We start from the raw sequence: 18,769 nt of genomic DNA on the forward strand, positions 1-18,769 counted from the left end.
GCCCTGCTGGGACTGCGCTGTGTTGACATTGCCCTGCTGTGTTGACATTGCCCTGCTGGGACTGTGCTGTGTTGACATTGCCCTGCTGTGTTGACATTGCCCTGCTGTGTTGACATTGCCCTGCCGGGACTGTGCTGTGTTGACATTGCCCTGCTGTGTTGACATTGCCCTGCTGGGACTGTGCTGTGTTGACATTGCCCTGCTGTGTTGACATTGCCCTGCTGTGCTGACATTGCCCTGCTGTATTGACATTGCCCTGCTGGGACTGTGCTGTATTGACATTGCTCTGCTGGGACTGTGCTGACATTGCCCTGCTGTGTTGACATTGCCCTGCTGGGACTGTGCTGTGTTGACATTGCCCTGCTGTGTTGACATTGCCCTGCTGGGACTGTGCTGTGTTGACATTGCCCTGCTGTGTTGACATTGCCCTGCTGGGACTGTGCTGACATTGCCCTGCTGTATTGACATTGCCCTGCTGGGACTGTGCTGTGTTGACATTGCTCTGCTGGGACTGTGCTGACATTGCCCTGCTGTGTTGACATTGCCCTGCTGGGACTGTGCTGTGTTGACATTGCTCTGCTGGGACAATGTGCTGGACAAATCGGAGCTGGACGCCAAGGTGACGTCACGGTGCTGGTGCGGCGGCCGCGGCTCCGGGACTGAGAGAGAGAGAGAGAGAGACGGCTTCTCCAAGGCAGCGGCGCCGGGGTCCGGTGATCGACATTGAGAGAGGCCGGTGTGAGAGCTGCTGCTGCTCCTGGCCCCACACCGGGATGTGAGGAGAAACTGGAGCCCCCGAGTCCCTCACACACCGGCACCGGCAGCCGGGGCTGAAAACCCTGCCACAGACACAGCGCACACACACCCCGGCGGCTTATGGAGCGGATCCTCGCCGAGTCTGTGGCACTTTTGGCCGGGGAGAGAGTGTGTGCGAGGCGGAGGATGCTGCAGGGCTGGGGAGAGGTTGTCTTGCTCTAGTCTGGCCTTCCCCCTCCCCCCCTGTCTGTGTGAGCCTCCCTCCCCAGTTGTTTTGGGGGGTTTTTTTTTCGGGCTCTGAAATGATGAACTACCAGCAGCAGCTGGCCAACTCGGCGGCCATCCGAGCCGAGATCCAGCGCTTCGAGAGCGTCCACCCCAACATCTACTCCATCTACGACCTGCTGGAGAGGATTGAGGAGCCCATCCTGCAGAACCAGATCAGGGAGCATGTCATCAGCATCGAGGGTAAGTAGCAGACAACAGGGAGGGCTTGGGACACAACAGGGTTTGATGATGATGGTTTAGGCACACACACACAACACATTAATGAGTTGTTGGCAAAGAGAGGAGGCAAGAGAGAAAAAAATACTGCAAAAGGTGAGAACTGAAGAGAAAATGGATGGCTGTCAAGAACTTTTTTAAGTTGTTTTTTTCCCCAACTTCTTGTATGAATGAGGACTGTGACAAATTGGTTCTGAGATTGAATGCAATCTTCCAGTAGCCTGTGGAAGAAAACGAGTTTAGCGAGGGTGGCATTATTGGTCGATTTTATTCAGTACTTCAGGTAGCCGTGCGTAAATGAAGCAAGATTTGTTGCACCTCATCTTTTGGGGCCTGTTACAGCAAGGGATTTCCAAGTCGTTGCATGTTGTGGTTACGCTTTTGTGAATTTAAGAATTTTCTTCCAAGGGTATTTAAAAAAAAAATCTTGTCTGTGTCCCAGGAGACTGTTAGCTGCTCATGTAGAATCTGTTTGATACTGAGTGACTTGTCGCTGAATGAGCCAAGTTTTTTTTTCAAAGGCATGGTCAGAATTGTACCGATTTAATGTCAAGCATGCACTGCTGTTTGCAGAAGGAAGTTGTGTCACTTAAGCCCATGTGTTGCTGATTTATCGTGTGTCAAATCTTATATTTTTATGACAGTCCTTTATTGAATAATTTTATAATGTTTTTCTTTTAGTTTAAATTACATCATTGTGAGAATAAATGTTTGCTGATTACAAATAAATACCTGGGAATTCAACCAATAAAAGCAAATGGGAAATAATACAGTATCATCCTGCTGTAATGAGATCCTGAATTTGAAGCAGTTTTGTTAATTTTTTGCAATGACTTTTTTATAGATGTGCAATATAGGTTTCATTCGACCAAATGAAATGAAATGGTCAAAAATGAACACATTATTGGTATGATGTCCTGGACAAATAGAGTGGGTGAATGTTACATATTTGCAATTTCACTTACATTGAATTGCTAAAGTAAAAGTGTACTAGGATGGCTTATTTCACTGATTTTGTAAAGAATGATGATGTGTTAATAAAACAACAGTCAGAATTTTAACTAGCAAGAGGGCCATATTCAATTGCAGGGGAAACAAACTGTGACAGACACCCAGTTAGTTACTCCCTGCCTGAGATATTTTAATTCATTCTGAGGACTTGTAGCTTTGCATTATGAGATTCATTTTGGATCCTTTTTGATGGGGTTCTCTTATAGTGTGTTTATATTCCACCTTTAATGCTGCACTAAAGCAGTTAAATGGCAGTACTGAAGCTTGAAGGGAGCCAGAACAGCAATTGGCTGGCTGGGGTGTGAAAGCATAACCCCAGCAGCTTGGGGTATTTCACAGTAGAAGCACCATATCCTTTGCCCAGTCAAAACATGGTCTGTGGGAGTTCAACCCCCTCCCCAGCTGAAAGTTCCTTGAAGTCACAGTTATGATGTCAACTAACATCGGGAAACGAGTGGAGCTGGAATTATGGAGCTTCAGAATTATGGACTAAAAGCGACCTTGTGTACTGGCATAAATTATCTCTTTATGGTTGCATATAATTTTGGAGTGTTATATCCCTGTGTGCTTTATAACTGTATCCCAAGTTAGTTACTTAAACTTGTGCCTTCCATTTCATTCTTGTATCAGTCAATGCATGATCCAGACATAATTTAAATGTGTGAGCCATTTTGATATATTATTAGCTACTTGTGGCTTTAGCGTTAATGTCTTCTTTGAGTTGCGTGTATGGAATGAATGCTTTTGCTGGTGTTTTTGTTTTAATGTCTCTGTTAGACTGAAAATATGAATACTTTCCACGCACCTAGGACAAGGCTGGTACATTCTTTTCAAGCATTATTTTATGGAAGCATACAGTACAGAAGAATGACATTTGGCTCATGTGCATGCTGAGTACTTGTAGCCAATCCAAAGCTTGCAGTCTGTTGATAAATCAGTCATTTTGTGCTTAAAATTTAAATTGCTCAATAATTTAAGCTAGTTAAATAACACAGCAAAGTAGAAATCTAGTGCTTAAAAATCAAATTGAGATCACTTGAAATAAGTAAACTTTAAATTAAGAGTAGAGTGTTCAGCCACTTTGGTGTGCAGTGTGGGTGTGCATGGTGCTTTGGGGATGGGAGGGGATTGTTACAGTCCCTGCTGATTATGGAAAAAAAAGCCAATCTCACCAATAACTGCTATACAGTATCAGGCACCTCTTACTCTTTGTGACTTACTGACATATTTTCACTGATATACTAAACACTGAAATGGATGATTTGTAAGTTCCTGTCTTGGAAGAGCCTTACCACATTATGCTTTCTGTTGTCAATAGGCTAAGGGCTACATATGTATAAATCTAGTACTGCTTAGGAACTGTATATTTGTAACCATGATCACTGTGATTTTTGTGTTTGTAAATAATAGCTAATAGACTGACAAACTTGAAAGTAGTTGACTAGATGGAGAGTTCTAGAATTTTAGACAGACTACCAGGAGAAAACTATGCTATCCCTTTGATCGAGGGGTGGGAGAGAAAAATAAGTGGCAAGGTGAGTCAACTTGAGCGTTTTGTAACAGCAGTTATGGGTACCTTTAACATTTTATAGATCAGAAAATTTCATATATTCCAGCTGCTGCATTCATTCTGTGCAGTGGCTGTTACATTGAAGTACATACAGAGAATGGATTGTCTGAGCTTACCACCATTGTTGGTGAGTTCCATATTTCCTTTTGGTTCTGCAAAAGAATATGTCATTTCAACATTTCTTTCACTTAGAAATATGGGTCTCTCTTGCCGTCGTTTCCAGGAAGTACTTCCCTCTTCTGTGGAGATTTGTAATTTCCCTGGAGTAGCTGGAAACTGATAATAGAATGATCAGTGAAATACTAACTGCAAAAGCATGTGTACAAAGTGTTGAACTAGCAATGTTGAGGGTGTACAGATACTTGTTTTTAGATTAATTGCGTGCCCTGGTATACACTATATTCAGCAAAAACTGTTTTTCCCCCAATTTCCCCCCCTTCTTTACAGCCCCCTTTAATGTTGTATGTCATTCTTTGTAGTTGGCCCCTCGAACCTGGTCACTAGAAATGTACTTAGTGTTTTATCCCTGACAGCCCAGGGGATTCATAATCCAATTTGTGGGGAATCACAGGCACATAACACTTTTTTCAATTAAATAGACTCGAAATATTGTGTCTGCAGTTTTGCCACTGATAGTGTCTTGGAATACTGTGTTCACTTTTGGTCATGATGCTGCAAACAGGATAAACAGTACCTGCGTTAGAAAGGGTACTCAATAAAGCGGCAACACTGATTCCAGTGTAAAGGGGGTGATGTAAAATTAATCGCGTTCAAGATTTACTGTCTGGAAAGAAGGTGGCTAAGGGTGACCTCATCAAAGTATACAAAGTATTGAAGTTGAAAACAAGGTAAACTAAGATTCAAAATGTGCCAAGAAAACAGGACCAGAGGGCATAAATAGAAATTATTGGAAAGTATCTTTTGTACATATATCTCAAAAAGTCCATGAGTAAAATAATCTATGAAGCAAGGAAAAATCATTGAGTTTACTTAAAATATAATTAGACAACATGATGGGATGAGCTTTGATGGGACAAATACCCGTTTTTCATTTTTCACCGCTCTCATTTTTAGTACTAATGATCACTAGTGGAAGACAAATCTGCATATTTCCACAATGGTGAGAGATTAGATGTGGAGGGACAAAGGAATTTAGATGTCCATGTGTACAAATCACTAAAAGCCATCACATAGGTACAAAAAGTAATCAAAAAGGCTGATGGATAGCTCTTCTTCAGCCAGCACAGACAGAGTGGGCTGAATGGCCTCCTCTGTGCTGTGCATCTTTCTATGTTTCCATGATAAAAGACTGTTGTAAATAAGTGGAAAACACAGAGGCTGTATATACAGAGGAGGACAAATGGCAAAAGACTGGGGGTAAAAATTTTGGATCTTTATATATGTTCTGGACTTTGAAAGTTTCAGAAGTATGAAACATTCTAGCCTTTGATTAGGGTATTTATATAATTCCTGTTTATGTAGTTTTACTTTGCAGAACTGTAAGTATTAGGAAACATTGGAGCCTGCTCCTGACAATGTTCTTGATTTACAGGCTTAAGATGCACATTGTATTGACATCTGGTTGTGGTGATTTTCAAAGTTTTCTCTGTGATTGGATAGAACACATTAACAATCTGCTTGAGTTCCTTGTCTTAACTTTCGAAAGACAAGGTCAGCTACCTAAAGGCAAACTGTGCTTTCAGTGTCGAAGATTTTAAAATTAGTGTTTAAAATGAGTAAATTAGTCATAAGTCAACAAGTACAGAAAACTGTTGACCTCACAGGGGCTGGTGGACTCCAGTTGAAAAGGTATGCTGTAATGTAGCCTAAAGATAGCCCAGTGGAACACACTAATACGCACCCTTGGTTTTGCTGTAAGAACCTACAACTTTCTTTTGTCGAAGCCTCAAAGAGCTTGATGAGCAAAAGTACACTTTGTAACCGCTAATAAAAATCACTTACTTAGTGGTCCGCTTTAGATTTTTAGATTTTTTTTTAGATTTTCAATGTTTGTCATGATCAAGTGAAAGTATAAAGCTATATAAATCCAAAAAATACCCAAATGCCTTCTGGACAAAACGGAACCCAACAAAAATTCTTCAAAGTCTGTGACTGTGATACTGAATTAATTTCATTTCTTGCTTTTTGTTAGGCATACTTTTGCCTTAATCTGAATCTCCCGATGAATCTTGTCAGCCTAATAGCTATCTATCTAATTAAGCAAGTCATGTACTGGGACTGAATATGTAGTGCTGTATTAAGAAATGTGTTGAATGCTGATCTTCTGTTAGTGTTCTGAAGACTGCTTTCACATAATGTTGTGGATCCAAATGCAGAATGTTGTGTTTATTCAAAGTGGCACATAAGTGGATTTTGGATCTATTTTTGACCACTGCACTCTAATTCATTTAGAAAAACACTGCTTTTATCTGTGTATAATTATCTCCAAATGAAATTATAATGTACATAATGATTTCTTATTCCTTCCCATTTTATATAATTTCCGATCTACGCATGATGAATGCATTCATCTTAGTCATGTGTAACGTTGTCTCCAATTCTTCATGTCTCTGTTGTATAGTGTAGTTGTTGATTTGCTTCCTAATCATATTATCTGACACCAGCAGCTTGTACTCAATCTAATCCTCCAAGTAAGAAACCCTCGGGTCTCTTTTATTACCAGCTGTAGAAATTATGATCTGACCATAACATTTTTTGGGCAAAACAAGCTGTCAGAATCCACCTGTATAGACAAGAATGTGAGCTGCAGCAGTGAGAGTGCCTCTAATGTTTGACAGACTTGCAACTCTGACTTGTATTGCATCCACCGGGATTATGTTTGGACATGCCCTGAGCACCCAAATGGGAGTAACTGCCTGTAATTTATGTCAGATTGTCGTAGTAGAAGAGTCTGGTTCAGGCCCAATTGATTGCATGAATTAAATTTTTAGAAAACAGCTTTTACTCACTCTGGTCCTATCTGCAGTGACTAGACTTTGAGATGATGCAGTGCAGATAAGATGGTGTGTCACCTCCATTACTAATTGGTGGGATATTTATGTACTTTGACACGCTGTGTATCATAACCTCTTGTTATTATCGGACCTTGAGATTTTTTTTTTCTGCGCAGTCCGAAGTTTGTAAAAAGTTGATTCCTTACCTAAAATGTCACCCTAAATTTTTCAGTACTTCATAGACTGGATTGCACGGGTGCAGCTTCAGGGCACCAGCACAGTAATGGTGGTCTTGGCCTCTGAAATTGATGCAAGTAGGTACACTTGGCATTCATTGCCCACACGTGGATTTTGACTGCTTTCATTGTTGTCGGCGCTACAGCTGAATACTGGGTTGACTTAAAGACCAGAGGGTAGAATGGCTTGCAGAAAGAACTTGCTGTTCATTGCTTTAATACATTATTAGTGGTTCTTATGGTCTATAAATAGTAGGCGCGTAATCAACGAGTCCCTATGTTGTAATGAAACTTGCCATATTTTGTTAAAGCCTCCATCTGGATTGTGGGTTTGGGAAAATCAGATTGAAATCTCTGTGTTCACCATAAATCTGTGTTGTGGTACATGAAATTAGACTGTGGGTGAGGGCAGTTTAACAAAAAAATACACGAATCTGTACACACCATTGAAAGTGGGATGTTACAATTAACATGAGGCTAAATATAAACCTTAAAAATGCAGTTGGATAAATAATAAATCAAGAAATGACAAATTGCATTTGTACAGCAGTTTTCTCTATCTTAGGATGTTCCAAAGCACTTCACAGAGCCATGGCTATCTAAAAAGGTAACCTAACATAACTTGGATAAGCTGTGTGGTACAACTGAAAAGGACAATCCTATTAATCTAGCATCGTGTTTTTTTTCCATAAATTTTCTGCTCATTTCATGTGTTTAATAAAGCACTTTCCCACTGTTGTCAGCTTGTATTGGGATTGACCGATCCCAGCTCCGATATAGGATGAGTGAGGTGCAGGGTCAAACTTTTTCTTCTTTATCCTGTCAAGAGTTGCAGTATAAGGCATAGCGGGAGCAGAAAATACATATTACTGAAGTACTGCAAGGCTGGATTCAGAATTGAATGCTGAATTCCTATTGCAGTCCGATGACTTTTAAAAAATATTCTACAACTTCCTCAACGTAAGTTTTTAAGTAAAAGTTTGATTATATTGATCTGCACCAATAAAGCAATTAAGCAGTAGGTCACTTCTTATTAGTCGTTGTATTTTAATCGGTTGAGTTTTTGGGAGTATGTGTTGAACCCTTTCATTGTGTGAGGATCCTGAGAGCCTGTGCATGTAAATTCTGTGCTGATCTTGTTGTGACCGAGGCAGGAGGAGTGCACTGTCTTTTTTAGTTCCACGTCTCCATAGGTCACAACATATATTTAAATGTTTACCCAGTTACTGATATGGTCAATCATAGACTCTATTTTTATCCCAGAACAAAATACACCAACCAGGTTTCTTTAATAAACAAGAAAATTATCAGTTTATAATAAAACAAGACTTAACAAGGCAAAGCATTAATACACACATTGAAGTATGTGTGTTCCCTTTTCATCTTAGCTCTTCGTGTGCACACACGCACATATATAACCCCCCCCCCCCACACACACACACACACACACACACACACACACGAGTTAACCAAAAAAAGAGGTTTTCTTTTTAGAGCTCTGTTACAAAAAATGACAAAAAAGAATACTTTGGCCAAATACTTGCTAATTCTTGAAGAAAAAAGAGAAAATATGGAAAGATGTCAGTTGTTCCTTTTTTGGTTTGGCGTCCCAAATGTGCGTAGATGGCTGTCAGTGAGATCTTTCACTGGAGCAATTTGTTCAGGCGGCGTTGAGGATTTATCCGGCAGGTTTTTCCAGCGTCCCAGGAGAAATGTGGCAACAGGGGTTTCAAGCAGGCCTTTTAGGACAAATGTAGCATCAATTTCTCTATTTCTAACACTCGCTTCTAAGAGCTACTCAAAGAGATGGAAAAACTGGCAGGCTTTTCAAAGAGATGGAACAGGCTAAGCTGGGATGACTGCTCTCCTGGCTGTTTTTTTAAAACTGCAACTCTCTCCATAGCGAAACCAAAAAACAAACTCGAGTCAAGCCTCCTGACCCCTATAAATGTTGGCCTGTCACTTCTCTGTAAACATCTTCTCCAAGTCAAAACAAAACCCCTGCTGGGTAATTATCTGAAGACTTCCAGTAAGGGCTGTTTACAAACCAAGTCCAAAAGACCTTATGATCACCTTTTTAAAAAAAAAACACAAAGTCCAGCATCTATGGAATCCTTTCTTCAGTTTTAAAACACAATTCCTCAAAATTTAACAAAAAATGGAAGTACTTTCGTAACACCTCCACCCTTGGAGGAATGAAACACCATTTTTAAATGCATTTCATTTCAAAGTGTGGAAAAAATAGATGAAAAAATATTAAAACACATTTACACACTCATTCTCATTCACTCTTTACTTGTAGCTAATACAGTGCTGCTTTGTACCATCTTTGCACTCAGACATCTCAAAGCAAAGTTAAACTTGAGATAAGGCATCCACAATTAGATTGTTTTTTCCTGCAATGTGGATAATCTTTAAGTGATAAGGTTACAATAGTAAACTCCATCAGAATAGTCTGGCATTCTGGTTCGTGAATTTTGCCACAAAGGCTAGGGTGTTATGATCAGCATATACCAGTGTCTCTTTGTAGTCGTGGCAGACATAGACCTCAAAATGCTTAAGAGCTAGTAATAAGCGTAGGGTTTCTTTTTCCACTGTTGAATATCTTTTATGGTGTTGATTTAGCTTTTTGGAAAAGTAACCGACTGGCTTTTCTATACCTGATTCATCGCCTTGTAACAGGACTGCACCAACCCCCACGTCATGAGCATCAATTACTACCTTGAAGGGCTTAGTGAAATTTGGAACAGCCAACACTAGTTCATTAACTGAAATGGCTTTCAGCCTCTCAAAAGATGCTTGGCATGCCCCTGACCAAACTATCTTGGTTTTCTTTTTCTGTAGCAAATTTGTCAGTGGAGCAGCTGTAGTACTAAAATTTGGTGCAAACTTGTGTTAGAAACCACACATCCCCAAGAACCTCATGATTTCTCACTTAGTCCTAGGAGTGGGGACCTCCACCAATGCTTGTACTTTCACTGTTCTTGGCAACACTTGTCCTTTCCCTACTATATGTTCTTGGTAGGTTACTCTGGCTTTTGCAAATTCACTTTTGGCAAGGTTTATCACTAAATCAGCCAATTGTAATTTTCTAAACAGAGCTTCTAGTTGTTCCAAGTGTCACTGTATACCAGCACATCGTCAAGGTAAACCACACAGTTAGGAACACTAGCTACCACTTGATTCATTAGTCTCTGAAAAGTGGCTGGGGCATTTTTTATCCCTGATGGCATCACTCGGCATTGGAAAAGACCGACTGATGTGACAAAGGCTGATATTTCTTTAGCTTGGGGTGTCAAAGGAACTTGCCAGTATCCCTTTAACAAATCTATTTTGATAAGAAACGTGGCACTGCCCACTCTGTCAATTCAGTCTTCCAAGCAAAGAATTGGGTAGGAGTCTGCCTTTGTTACTGCATTAACCTTTCTGTAGTCTATGCAGAATCTAGTTGAGACATCAAGTTTAGGCATTAACACCACTGGGGAGCTCCAGCTGCTTTGACTGGGTTCAATTAGGTGGTTTTCCAGCATGTATTGGATTTCTGTTTTTACCTCGGCCTGTTTCTCTGGACTTAAATAGCATCCTTATTGCTTTTTAAGAAAGGATTCCCCTACATCCATATCATGTGTGGCTAAGATTGTAATTGCTGGCTTGTCCCTACAGACTCTCTTAAATGCCTTGAACAGCCTTGTTAGGTCTTCTCATTCTGCATCTAAATATGAACGCATAATGTGCAATCTCCCTAACAATTCAGTATTAGCTAAGCGGATAGTAGGAGGTTCAATTTAAGAATTGTCTAAGTCTCCTGCGCTTCATCCTCACTATCCCTTTCATCCTTCACTGTCCCTACTAGCTGACATATCTGTGCTTGTTTATCCTTCTCCCGGTGATGATATTGTTTTCACATATTGATATGACACAGTCGATTCTTTTTTTCGGCGACCTCGGGTGTCAATCAAATAATTTACCAGTTCTTTTGACCACTTTATATGGACCACTGAACCGTGCTTTCAGCGGTTCACCCTGTAAAAGCAGTAATACTAACCTTATCCCCTAGTTGAAATGATCGGGTCTTGGCGTGCTTGTCTGCCCATTTCTTCATGGTTGTTTGGGAACCTTTATGATGTTCCTGAGCCACTTTGCAGGCTCTCGTGAGCTGCTCCCGGAACACGGATACATAATCTAACATAGAAGATTCGTCCCTCTGTTCTAAAAAATCTTTCTTTAATTAGTTTTTTGAGGACCTCTTATCTCATGTCCATAAACTGATTCAAATGGACTAAAACCGGTAGATTCATTAGGTTAATCCTAGAGGCAAACAAAAGAAATTCTAGCCCTTTATCCGAATCATGGGGATATTCATGACAGTATGCCGTGAACATCGTTTTGAGGGTCTGATGGTACTGTTCTAAAGCCCTTTGTGTCTGTGAGTGGTATGCTGAAGACTTTAACTGTGTTATACCCAAAACTTCCTGAAATATCTTAGACATAAAATTGAAACTTTGATCCGATTGAACTTCAATTGGTAATCCACATCTAGTAAAGAACTGAGTTAGCTTCTCTACCACTATCTTAGCAGAAATTGTTCTCGAAGGAATGGCCTCTGGGAACAGAGTAGCCATATCCATGATAGAGAGTATATATTGGTGTCCCTGCTTTTGTTTTCGGTAAAGGTCCTACACAGTCTACCAACACCCTACTAAATAGTTCCCCAAAAACTGGTATGGGAATTAGAGGTGCCGGTTTGATGGCAGGTTGCGGTTTTCCACAATCTGGCATGTATGGCACGTTTTACAAAACTGCACCACGTCCTTGAAAAGACCTGGCCATTAAAGATGTTGACCCATATGTGATTGGGTCTTCCGGATCCCTACATGTCCCGCTATAGGAATTTCATGTGCTATCCTTAATATTTCCCGGCGATACCACCATCTGGTGAACTACCGTCCATTCTTCGTCTGCAGGTCTGTGAGGAGGTGACCACTTCCTCATCAGAATCCCATTTTTAATATAGTAGCCTTCCGGAACTCCTTTTGCCTCTGCTTCAGCTAGAGCTGATTGTGCCACTTTATTTAACTCTGGATTGGCTTGCTGAGCGTTGATCAGAGAAGCGGCGCAGTGGTTAGCACCGCAGCCTCACAGCTCCAGCGACCCGGGTTCAATTCTGGGTACTGCTTGTGTGGAGTTTGCAAGTTCTCCCTGTGTCTGCGTGGGTTTTCTCCGGGTGCTCCGGTTTCCTCCCACATGCCAAAAGACTTGCAGGTTGGTAGGTAAATTGGCCATTATAAATTGCCCCTAGTATAGGAAGGGAAATATAGGGACAGGTGGGGATGTGGTAGGAATATGGGATAAGTGTAGGATTAGTATAAATGGGTGGTTGATGGTCGGCACAGACTCGGTGGGCCGAAGGGCCTGTTTCAGTGCTGTATCTCTAAACTAAAAACTAAAAAGACTTGCTGAACATTTCCTTAGGATTATTCAAATCCCCAAAGAAAGTTTCAGATATTCGACTATCTGACTGTGGTGCCAGTTTTACCTCTGATAATAGAACTTGTTTAACCATTGCTAGGGTCACTACACATGAAGGAAGAATCCCTGGAACTTTTTCCTGCAACTGTTTAGTCTCTTTAACTTCACTTGGTTCTTCTGGGACTACTGGAGAAGCTACTACCTTTGCTCTGGCCAAATCATTCCCTCGGAATAGATTAACTCCGTGTACAGGCAAACTATGGACAACTCCTACAGTTACTGTTCCAAACATTAGGTCACACTCTAGTTGCACCTGATACTCCCTGCCAATACCATTCACTAAAACCTTGGCATTCAGTGCACTATCTGGTGGAAAAGTCATGCCTTTTCCCAACAAAAAAGTTTGGGTGACTCCTGCATTCCCAAGTATAACTATAGGTTTACCTGCCTCACTTGAGGGATACGGAGTTAGTTTTCCTTTTGACAAGAATTCCCTATAATGCTCAGGTATCTTATTCATGTCCCCTGCACTCACCGTGGTTTTTGAACTTGGCCTTGCAGCTGCAGTCAGAGCTACAGCCTGATCTGTTGTACTCTTGGTCAGGGCCCGTTTCACTACATTGGCTTTGTGTACCCCAATAAGTCCCAAGGGTTTACCCCGCAACTTCCAACATTCTGCACAAAGGTGTCCCACCTTGTGGCAACAGTAACACTTAGGCTTTCAGACCTTCCTTCCACCCACAGCATCTTCCTTTCTGGCCTGAGAAGATGATCCTGGGGCGTACCCAGCTGACCCTTCTTGTCCCCGGCTACTTGCCTTCCTTCCACTCTCCCATCTTCTATCCTTGTGGGGGTGACGGGCAAAGGGTTTGGGTTTATAAACAAGCTCATAATCATCAGCGATTTCTGCTGCCTGCCTGGCTGTTGAAACATTCTGATTCTGTACATGGATTCTTACTAATGGAGAGAGTGAATTTTTTAATTCTTCCAGAGAATTAGTTCCCTAGGTTCTCATACGTGGCCTTTACCTTTAGTGCACACAACCAATGATCAATTTGCTTTACCCTCTCAAATTCTATATAAGTCTTCCCAGATCCTCACCCGAGGTTCCAAAATTTCTGCCAGTAAACTGCAGGGACCAACTCATAAGCAGCAAGAATAGCCTTTTTTGCCATCTCATAATTCGCAGAAGCCTCCTTAGAAAGCATGACATAAACTTCATGAGCTGTACCCATCAACCTGCTATGCATAAGTAGTATCCAGCTGTCTTTCGGCCACTACATCTGTTTGGCTATTTTTTCAAAAGAAATGAAAAATGCCTCTATGTGCCTTTCCTAAAGTTTTGGGAGGCTTGTACAAATGTAAATAGCTCTCCACTGGGTCCTGGGCTGGAGTCAGATCTTTCCTCACCAAAATTTTCCTTGGAGCCAAGGCCACTCTTTTTGCTTAGTTCTAGCTTTTTCACTTCGAATTCTCTTTCTTCTCTTTCTCTTTGAAATGCTCTCTCTTTGCCGTTTTCTCTGTCAATTTCGAGTTTTTTCACGGTCAATTCTCTTTCCTGTTTAAGCTTAAGGTTTTTCAATTCTATTGCTTTTTCTTTTTCTTTGTCATGTTCAGATTGCCTTATCTGCAACTGAATTTTAGTAATTCAACTGCACTGCCCAGTGGTTTGCCGCCGCCTTCCAATTGCAAATGCTGTGCTATTACTTCACTTATCTCTGCTTTCTTCGCTCCTGGTTTTAACTCTTAATGCCAACAGGTCTGCCAAATCTTTTAGTCTAACCTTGGTCAAGTTTCTCAAATTGCTCAGGGATACATCCTCCTTCCCCAGAAAGGTCGTAGCAACTAAGGAAGACATTCCGGTCGTGGAAACTTTACTCTTATGCACAAGAAATCTGGTTATTTTTTACTTTTCCTCTATCCAGTTATTACTACCCCACTTACAATTGCACGTCATCGGAGTTGGGCTATCCTGGACGAGCCCCCATTTATATGTTACAACCGAGGCAGGAGGAGTGCACTGTTTTTTCTAGTTCCACTTCTCCACAGGTCACAACATATATTTAAATGTTTACCCAGTTACTGATACGGTCAATCATAGACTCTTTTTATCCAGAATGAAATACACCAACCAGGTTTCTTTAATAAGCAACAAAATTATCAGTTTATTATAAAACAAGACTTAATCAGTAATGAAGCTAGGCATTAACACACACATTGAAATATGTGTGTTCCCTTTTTACCTTAGCCCCTCACACACAAACACACACATGCACACACACACCGGTTATCCAGAAAAAAGATTTTCTTTTTAGAGCTCTGTTACAAAAAAATTTTGGCCAGATACTTGCTAATTCTTGAAGAAAAAGAGAAGATATGGAAAGATGTCAGTTGTCCCTTTTTTGGTTTGGCATCCAAAATACACATAGACGGCTGTCACTGGGACCTTCCTCTGGAGCAATTTGTTCAGGCGGCTTCGAGGATTTATCCAGCAGGATTTTCCAGCTTCTCAGGAGAAATGTGGCAACAGGGGTTTAAAGCAGGCCTTTTAGGACGAATGTAGCATCTATTTCTAACATTCGCTTCTAAGAGCTTCTCAAAGAAATGGAAAAACTGGCAGGCTTTTCAAAGAGATGGAACAGGCTGAGCTTGGGTGACTGCTCTCCTGGCTGTTTTTTTTAAACTTCAACTCTGTCCAAAGTGAAACGAAAAACAATCTCAAGAGTCAAGCCTCCTGACCTCTATAAATGTTGACCTTTCACTTCTCTGTAAACATCTTCAAGTCAAAAAACCTCTGGCGGATAATTATCTGAAGACAGGTGACTTCCAGTAAGGGCTGTTTACAAACCAAGTCCAAAAGATCTTACGATGACCTCTTTTTTTATTAAAGAAAAACACGAAGTCCAACATCTATGGAATCCTTTTTTCAGTTTTAAAACATAGGTCCTCAAAATATAACAACAAATGGAAGTACTTTCGTAACAAGCTATTAAACGAATTCCGCTACTTCGAGAATGATGTCACATTTTATAACTTATGAACGTTGCTGTCATATCTGTTATCTCATTTTGGTTACTGTTACTAGCTTTTGAGTGTTTTAAGAAACACAGTTCAGATATGATTGGGACAGCAGTCTCAAATTTCACCCCGGTTGCTGACGGTACTGAAAGGCTTGGAGATATTGTAACAGAGTTTTCCAACAACTTCAGCAACTCTGGTTCAGCAAATTATGGATAATTCAGTATGTGGAGAACAGTGTTTTGGGAGAGGTTTCCCGAGAGGGGATTCTGCAGCTGGGAAATGTGACCTGTGAACCATTGTTGCTGCTGATCTGTGTAGACTGTTTGGATTGATGCAGAATATTGAATGTTAAATCTCTCTTATCTCTCTCTCGGTGATACAGGCCTGGCTTAAATGTTAGCCTCTATCCTTGTGTTGTTCAAGTCACAATCTCGTAGATTAGAGTTGTTGAAGCATTTTTTCATTATGACTGCATGGGTACATACTGTGAGTCACATATAAAATTTAACTCAGTGTTCCCATTCATCTTCGTTTATCTGGGGAGTCTTGGTGTCCTAACTTCAGTTTTGTCTGCCAGTGAAGGAGTAGCACTTAAAGCAGTCCTTTCCAAGCCTTCAGACTCACAAAGTTCACACAGGAGAAACCAGCCAATAAGAAGTACAAGGACAATTAGGAGCGATTGGCCTGGGCTTTCAGGGCTGGATTGCCAGGACTGAAGTAGCAGATTGGACAATCTGTTGTAGAACACTAACAGATTGCTGCTGTGTTGGAAAGGATGAACTCTGATCATTGATTAAACCATCCTTATCATGACCACTAGTCTGTACAGTTTGTATTCTGCTTCAGTAAGGATCAAGATGGTGATTTCTCTGCAGCTTGCTAAGTTGGGCTACAACATTCTTGGTGAATATAGATCTTTGTCGAACAACAATATTCTCTGTCACATTACAGATAGTTTAACCATATAACCAATATTTGCAGCTAGAGAAAGTTTGCTGACCTTACAGGACAGGCAAATATGAAAACTCTTAGGTTTTGCCATTTGCTGCTCTCTGCCCCCTCCCAGTACAGTGACATTAAAAAGCAGCCGATTGAGAACATTAAAGTTTGTTGCAATAAATTTTACTCCCAGCTACAGGGATGCATTTCAAGAAGCCCTGTTGAAATGAAGGCAAAACAGTTATGTTTTATGTTCTGCTATAAAATATTTCTGTTACCTACTTTCACAGTGTTTGTGTGACAAATTTTTAGGTTGGGCAGGAATAGAGGGTGGAGGATAGTGGAACCAATGTGGGGAATGAGAGTATAAAAATAGGAGGGAAGCGGGGAAGGAAGGGACAGCACATTGGCAGACGGGGAAAAGGAGAGAATGGGGGTTAGGTTAGTTGGATAGAGGATTGGAGCAGATGGCCATCAGGAAGGAGAACTGCAGTCCTGCTGGGGGATAGGAAATGCAGTGTGGCGGGGAAGGGTGGTGAGGGTGTTGATGTGAAAGGGGAAATGAAGTGAGATAGGGGTTGCCCATAAGCGGGTGACTGCAACCAGTTTAGGCTTGAGGAGGGGAATGTAATTAGCAGCAATTTGTACCTTCTGAGCCTGGCTGTGGAAAAATTCTCTCCTGCTTTAGGTGATACAGCTATCCGAGGCAATAGCATCGCCTTTGCGTAATACAATATTCATGCATATTTTATGTGTTCTGCCATTTTCTGTATTTGGTGCTAAATTACTTCCCATAGTAATGGCATCTTGAGGGAGGGGGAGGGGACTCTCCTCTTTGATTACTTAATATTCATGTATAGTTGCGATTTTTCTTTTTTTTTTAAATCATCAGTCATCCATGTAAGTGCTGCCAGGACCGCAGGCTCCAGTCTGACTTGATGTTCAGAAAGTTTGTCCATTTCTCATGCATTTCAGTATTCTGCCCTGCTCCCTCCGCCTCCCCAACCAGGCACCCCCCCCTCCCCCCGCCCTTACCCACTTCTGCCATACTGTTGAGAGCAAACAGGTCATCAACTGAGAAAGCTGTAGGAGCGATGACCAAAATGTTTTTGAAGGTCTCATGTACAGAGGATATGTGACTCCCGCTGCTGGCTTATGGTTTTTATTTCATAAGTGCAGTTGTTCAAATAACCAGGGAATGACCGAAGTCATGAGTTTATACGGTTAGGTTCATGAATGGTGCAAAAATTGTAAAACATTGGAAGAAGTCCGGTTCCTATGTGGAGTAATATTAAACATAATTGAAACTTGTATATTAAGCAGAGCAGTTCTTTTAGGTTTGACTGCTAGCAATGTTGTTATACCATAATGATTTTGGACACCTATTGCAACAGAATGTGGTAAGTAACATACTTGCCAGGCTATGACCATCTCCAACAAGAGAGAATATAATCACGTGCTAGTGAGCATAGGAATAGGAGGATTGATCGATTGAACACGTGGCTGGAGAATTGGTGTAGGAGGGAGGGCATCAGATTTCTGAGGCATTGGGACTGGTTCTGGGGCAGGTGGGGCCTGTACAAGCTTGACAGGCTACACCTTAACAGGACCAGAACTAACATCCTCGCAGGGAGATTTGCTGGTGCTGTGAGGGAGGGTTTAAACCATCTTGTCAGAGGGATGGGAACCTTAGGGGTAGCTCAAATTAGAAGGAAGTAAAGCTGGTAACAGGAGGTAGGAAAGTAACAAGTGACATTAGAAGGCAGGCGAAACAAAGGCAAGCATCAACTAGGCTTAGAATGCAGAATGTCAAGCAGACAAGTTTAAGGGCACTCTACCTGAATGCATGCAGCATTTGCAACAAGGTAGATGATTTAAAGGCGCAAATAGAGGTAAATGGGTATGATGTAATTGCCATAACGGAAAAGTGGCTACAGGGTGACCAAGACTAAGAACTGAATTTTCAAGGATATTTAGGAAGGACAGGCAAAAAAGAAAAGGAGGTGGTGTTGCGCTGATAAGGGATGGGATCAGTACATTAGTAAGGGTGGATCTCAGATCGGAAGAACAAAATGTAGAATCTGTTTGGGTGGAGCTAAGAAACAGCAAGGGCAGCAAACATTAGTGGGAGTTGTTTATAGGCCACCAAACAGTAGTGGTAGTGTGGGGGGCATGGTATTAATCAGGAGATTAGAGAAGCATGTGGCATGGGTAATACAGCAATTATGGGTGACTTCAATCTGGATTTAGACTGGTTAAACCTATTGAGCACTAATGCTGTGGAGCACAACTTTCTGGAGTGTGTTAGG

General features: G+C 41.4%; 1 protein-coding gene across 1 annotated transcript in view; it reads left to right on the forward strand.

Moving 5' to 3' along the window:
• The first annotated feature begins 661 nt into the window (after nt 1-661).
• agap1 (ArfGAP with GTPase domain, ankyrin repeat and PH domain 1) overlaps nt 662-18,769 on the forward strand; it is a 727,575-nt gene continuing 709,467 nt past the window's right edge. Inside the window, exon 1 of the mRNA XM_068035975.1 lies at nt 662-1,224. Within this exon, the coding sequence (XP_067892076.1) occupies nt 1,059-1,224 (166 nt within the window). The 5' untranslated portion in view covers nt 662-1,058. The remainder of the gene's footprint in view (nt 1,225-18,769) is intronic.

This window comes from Heterodontus francisci, chromosome 7, assembly GCF_036365525.1.
Source record: "Heterodontus francisci isolate sHetFra1 chromosome 7, sHetFra1.hap1, whole genome shotgun sequence".
Lineage (NCBI taxonomy): Eukaryota > Metazoa > Chordata > Chondrichthyes > Heterodontiformes > Heterodontidae > Heterodontus > Heterodontus francisci.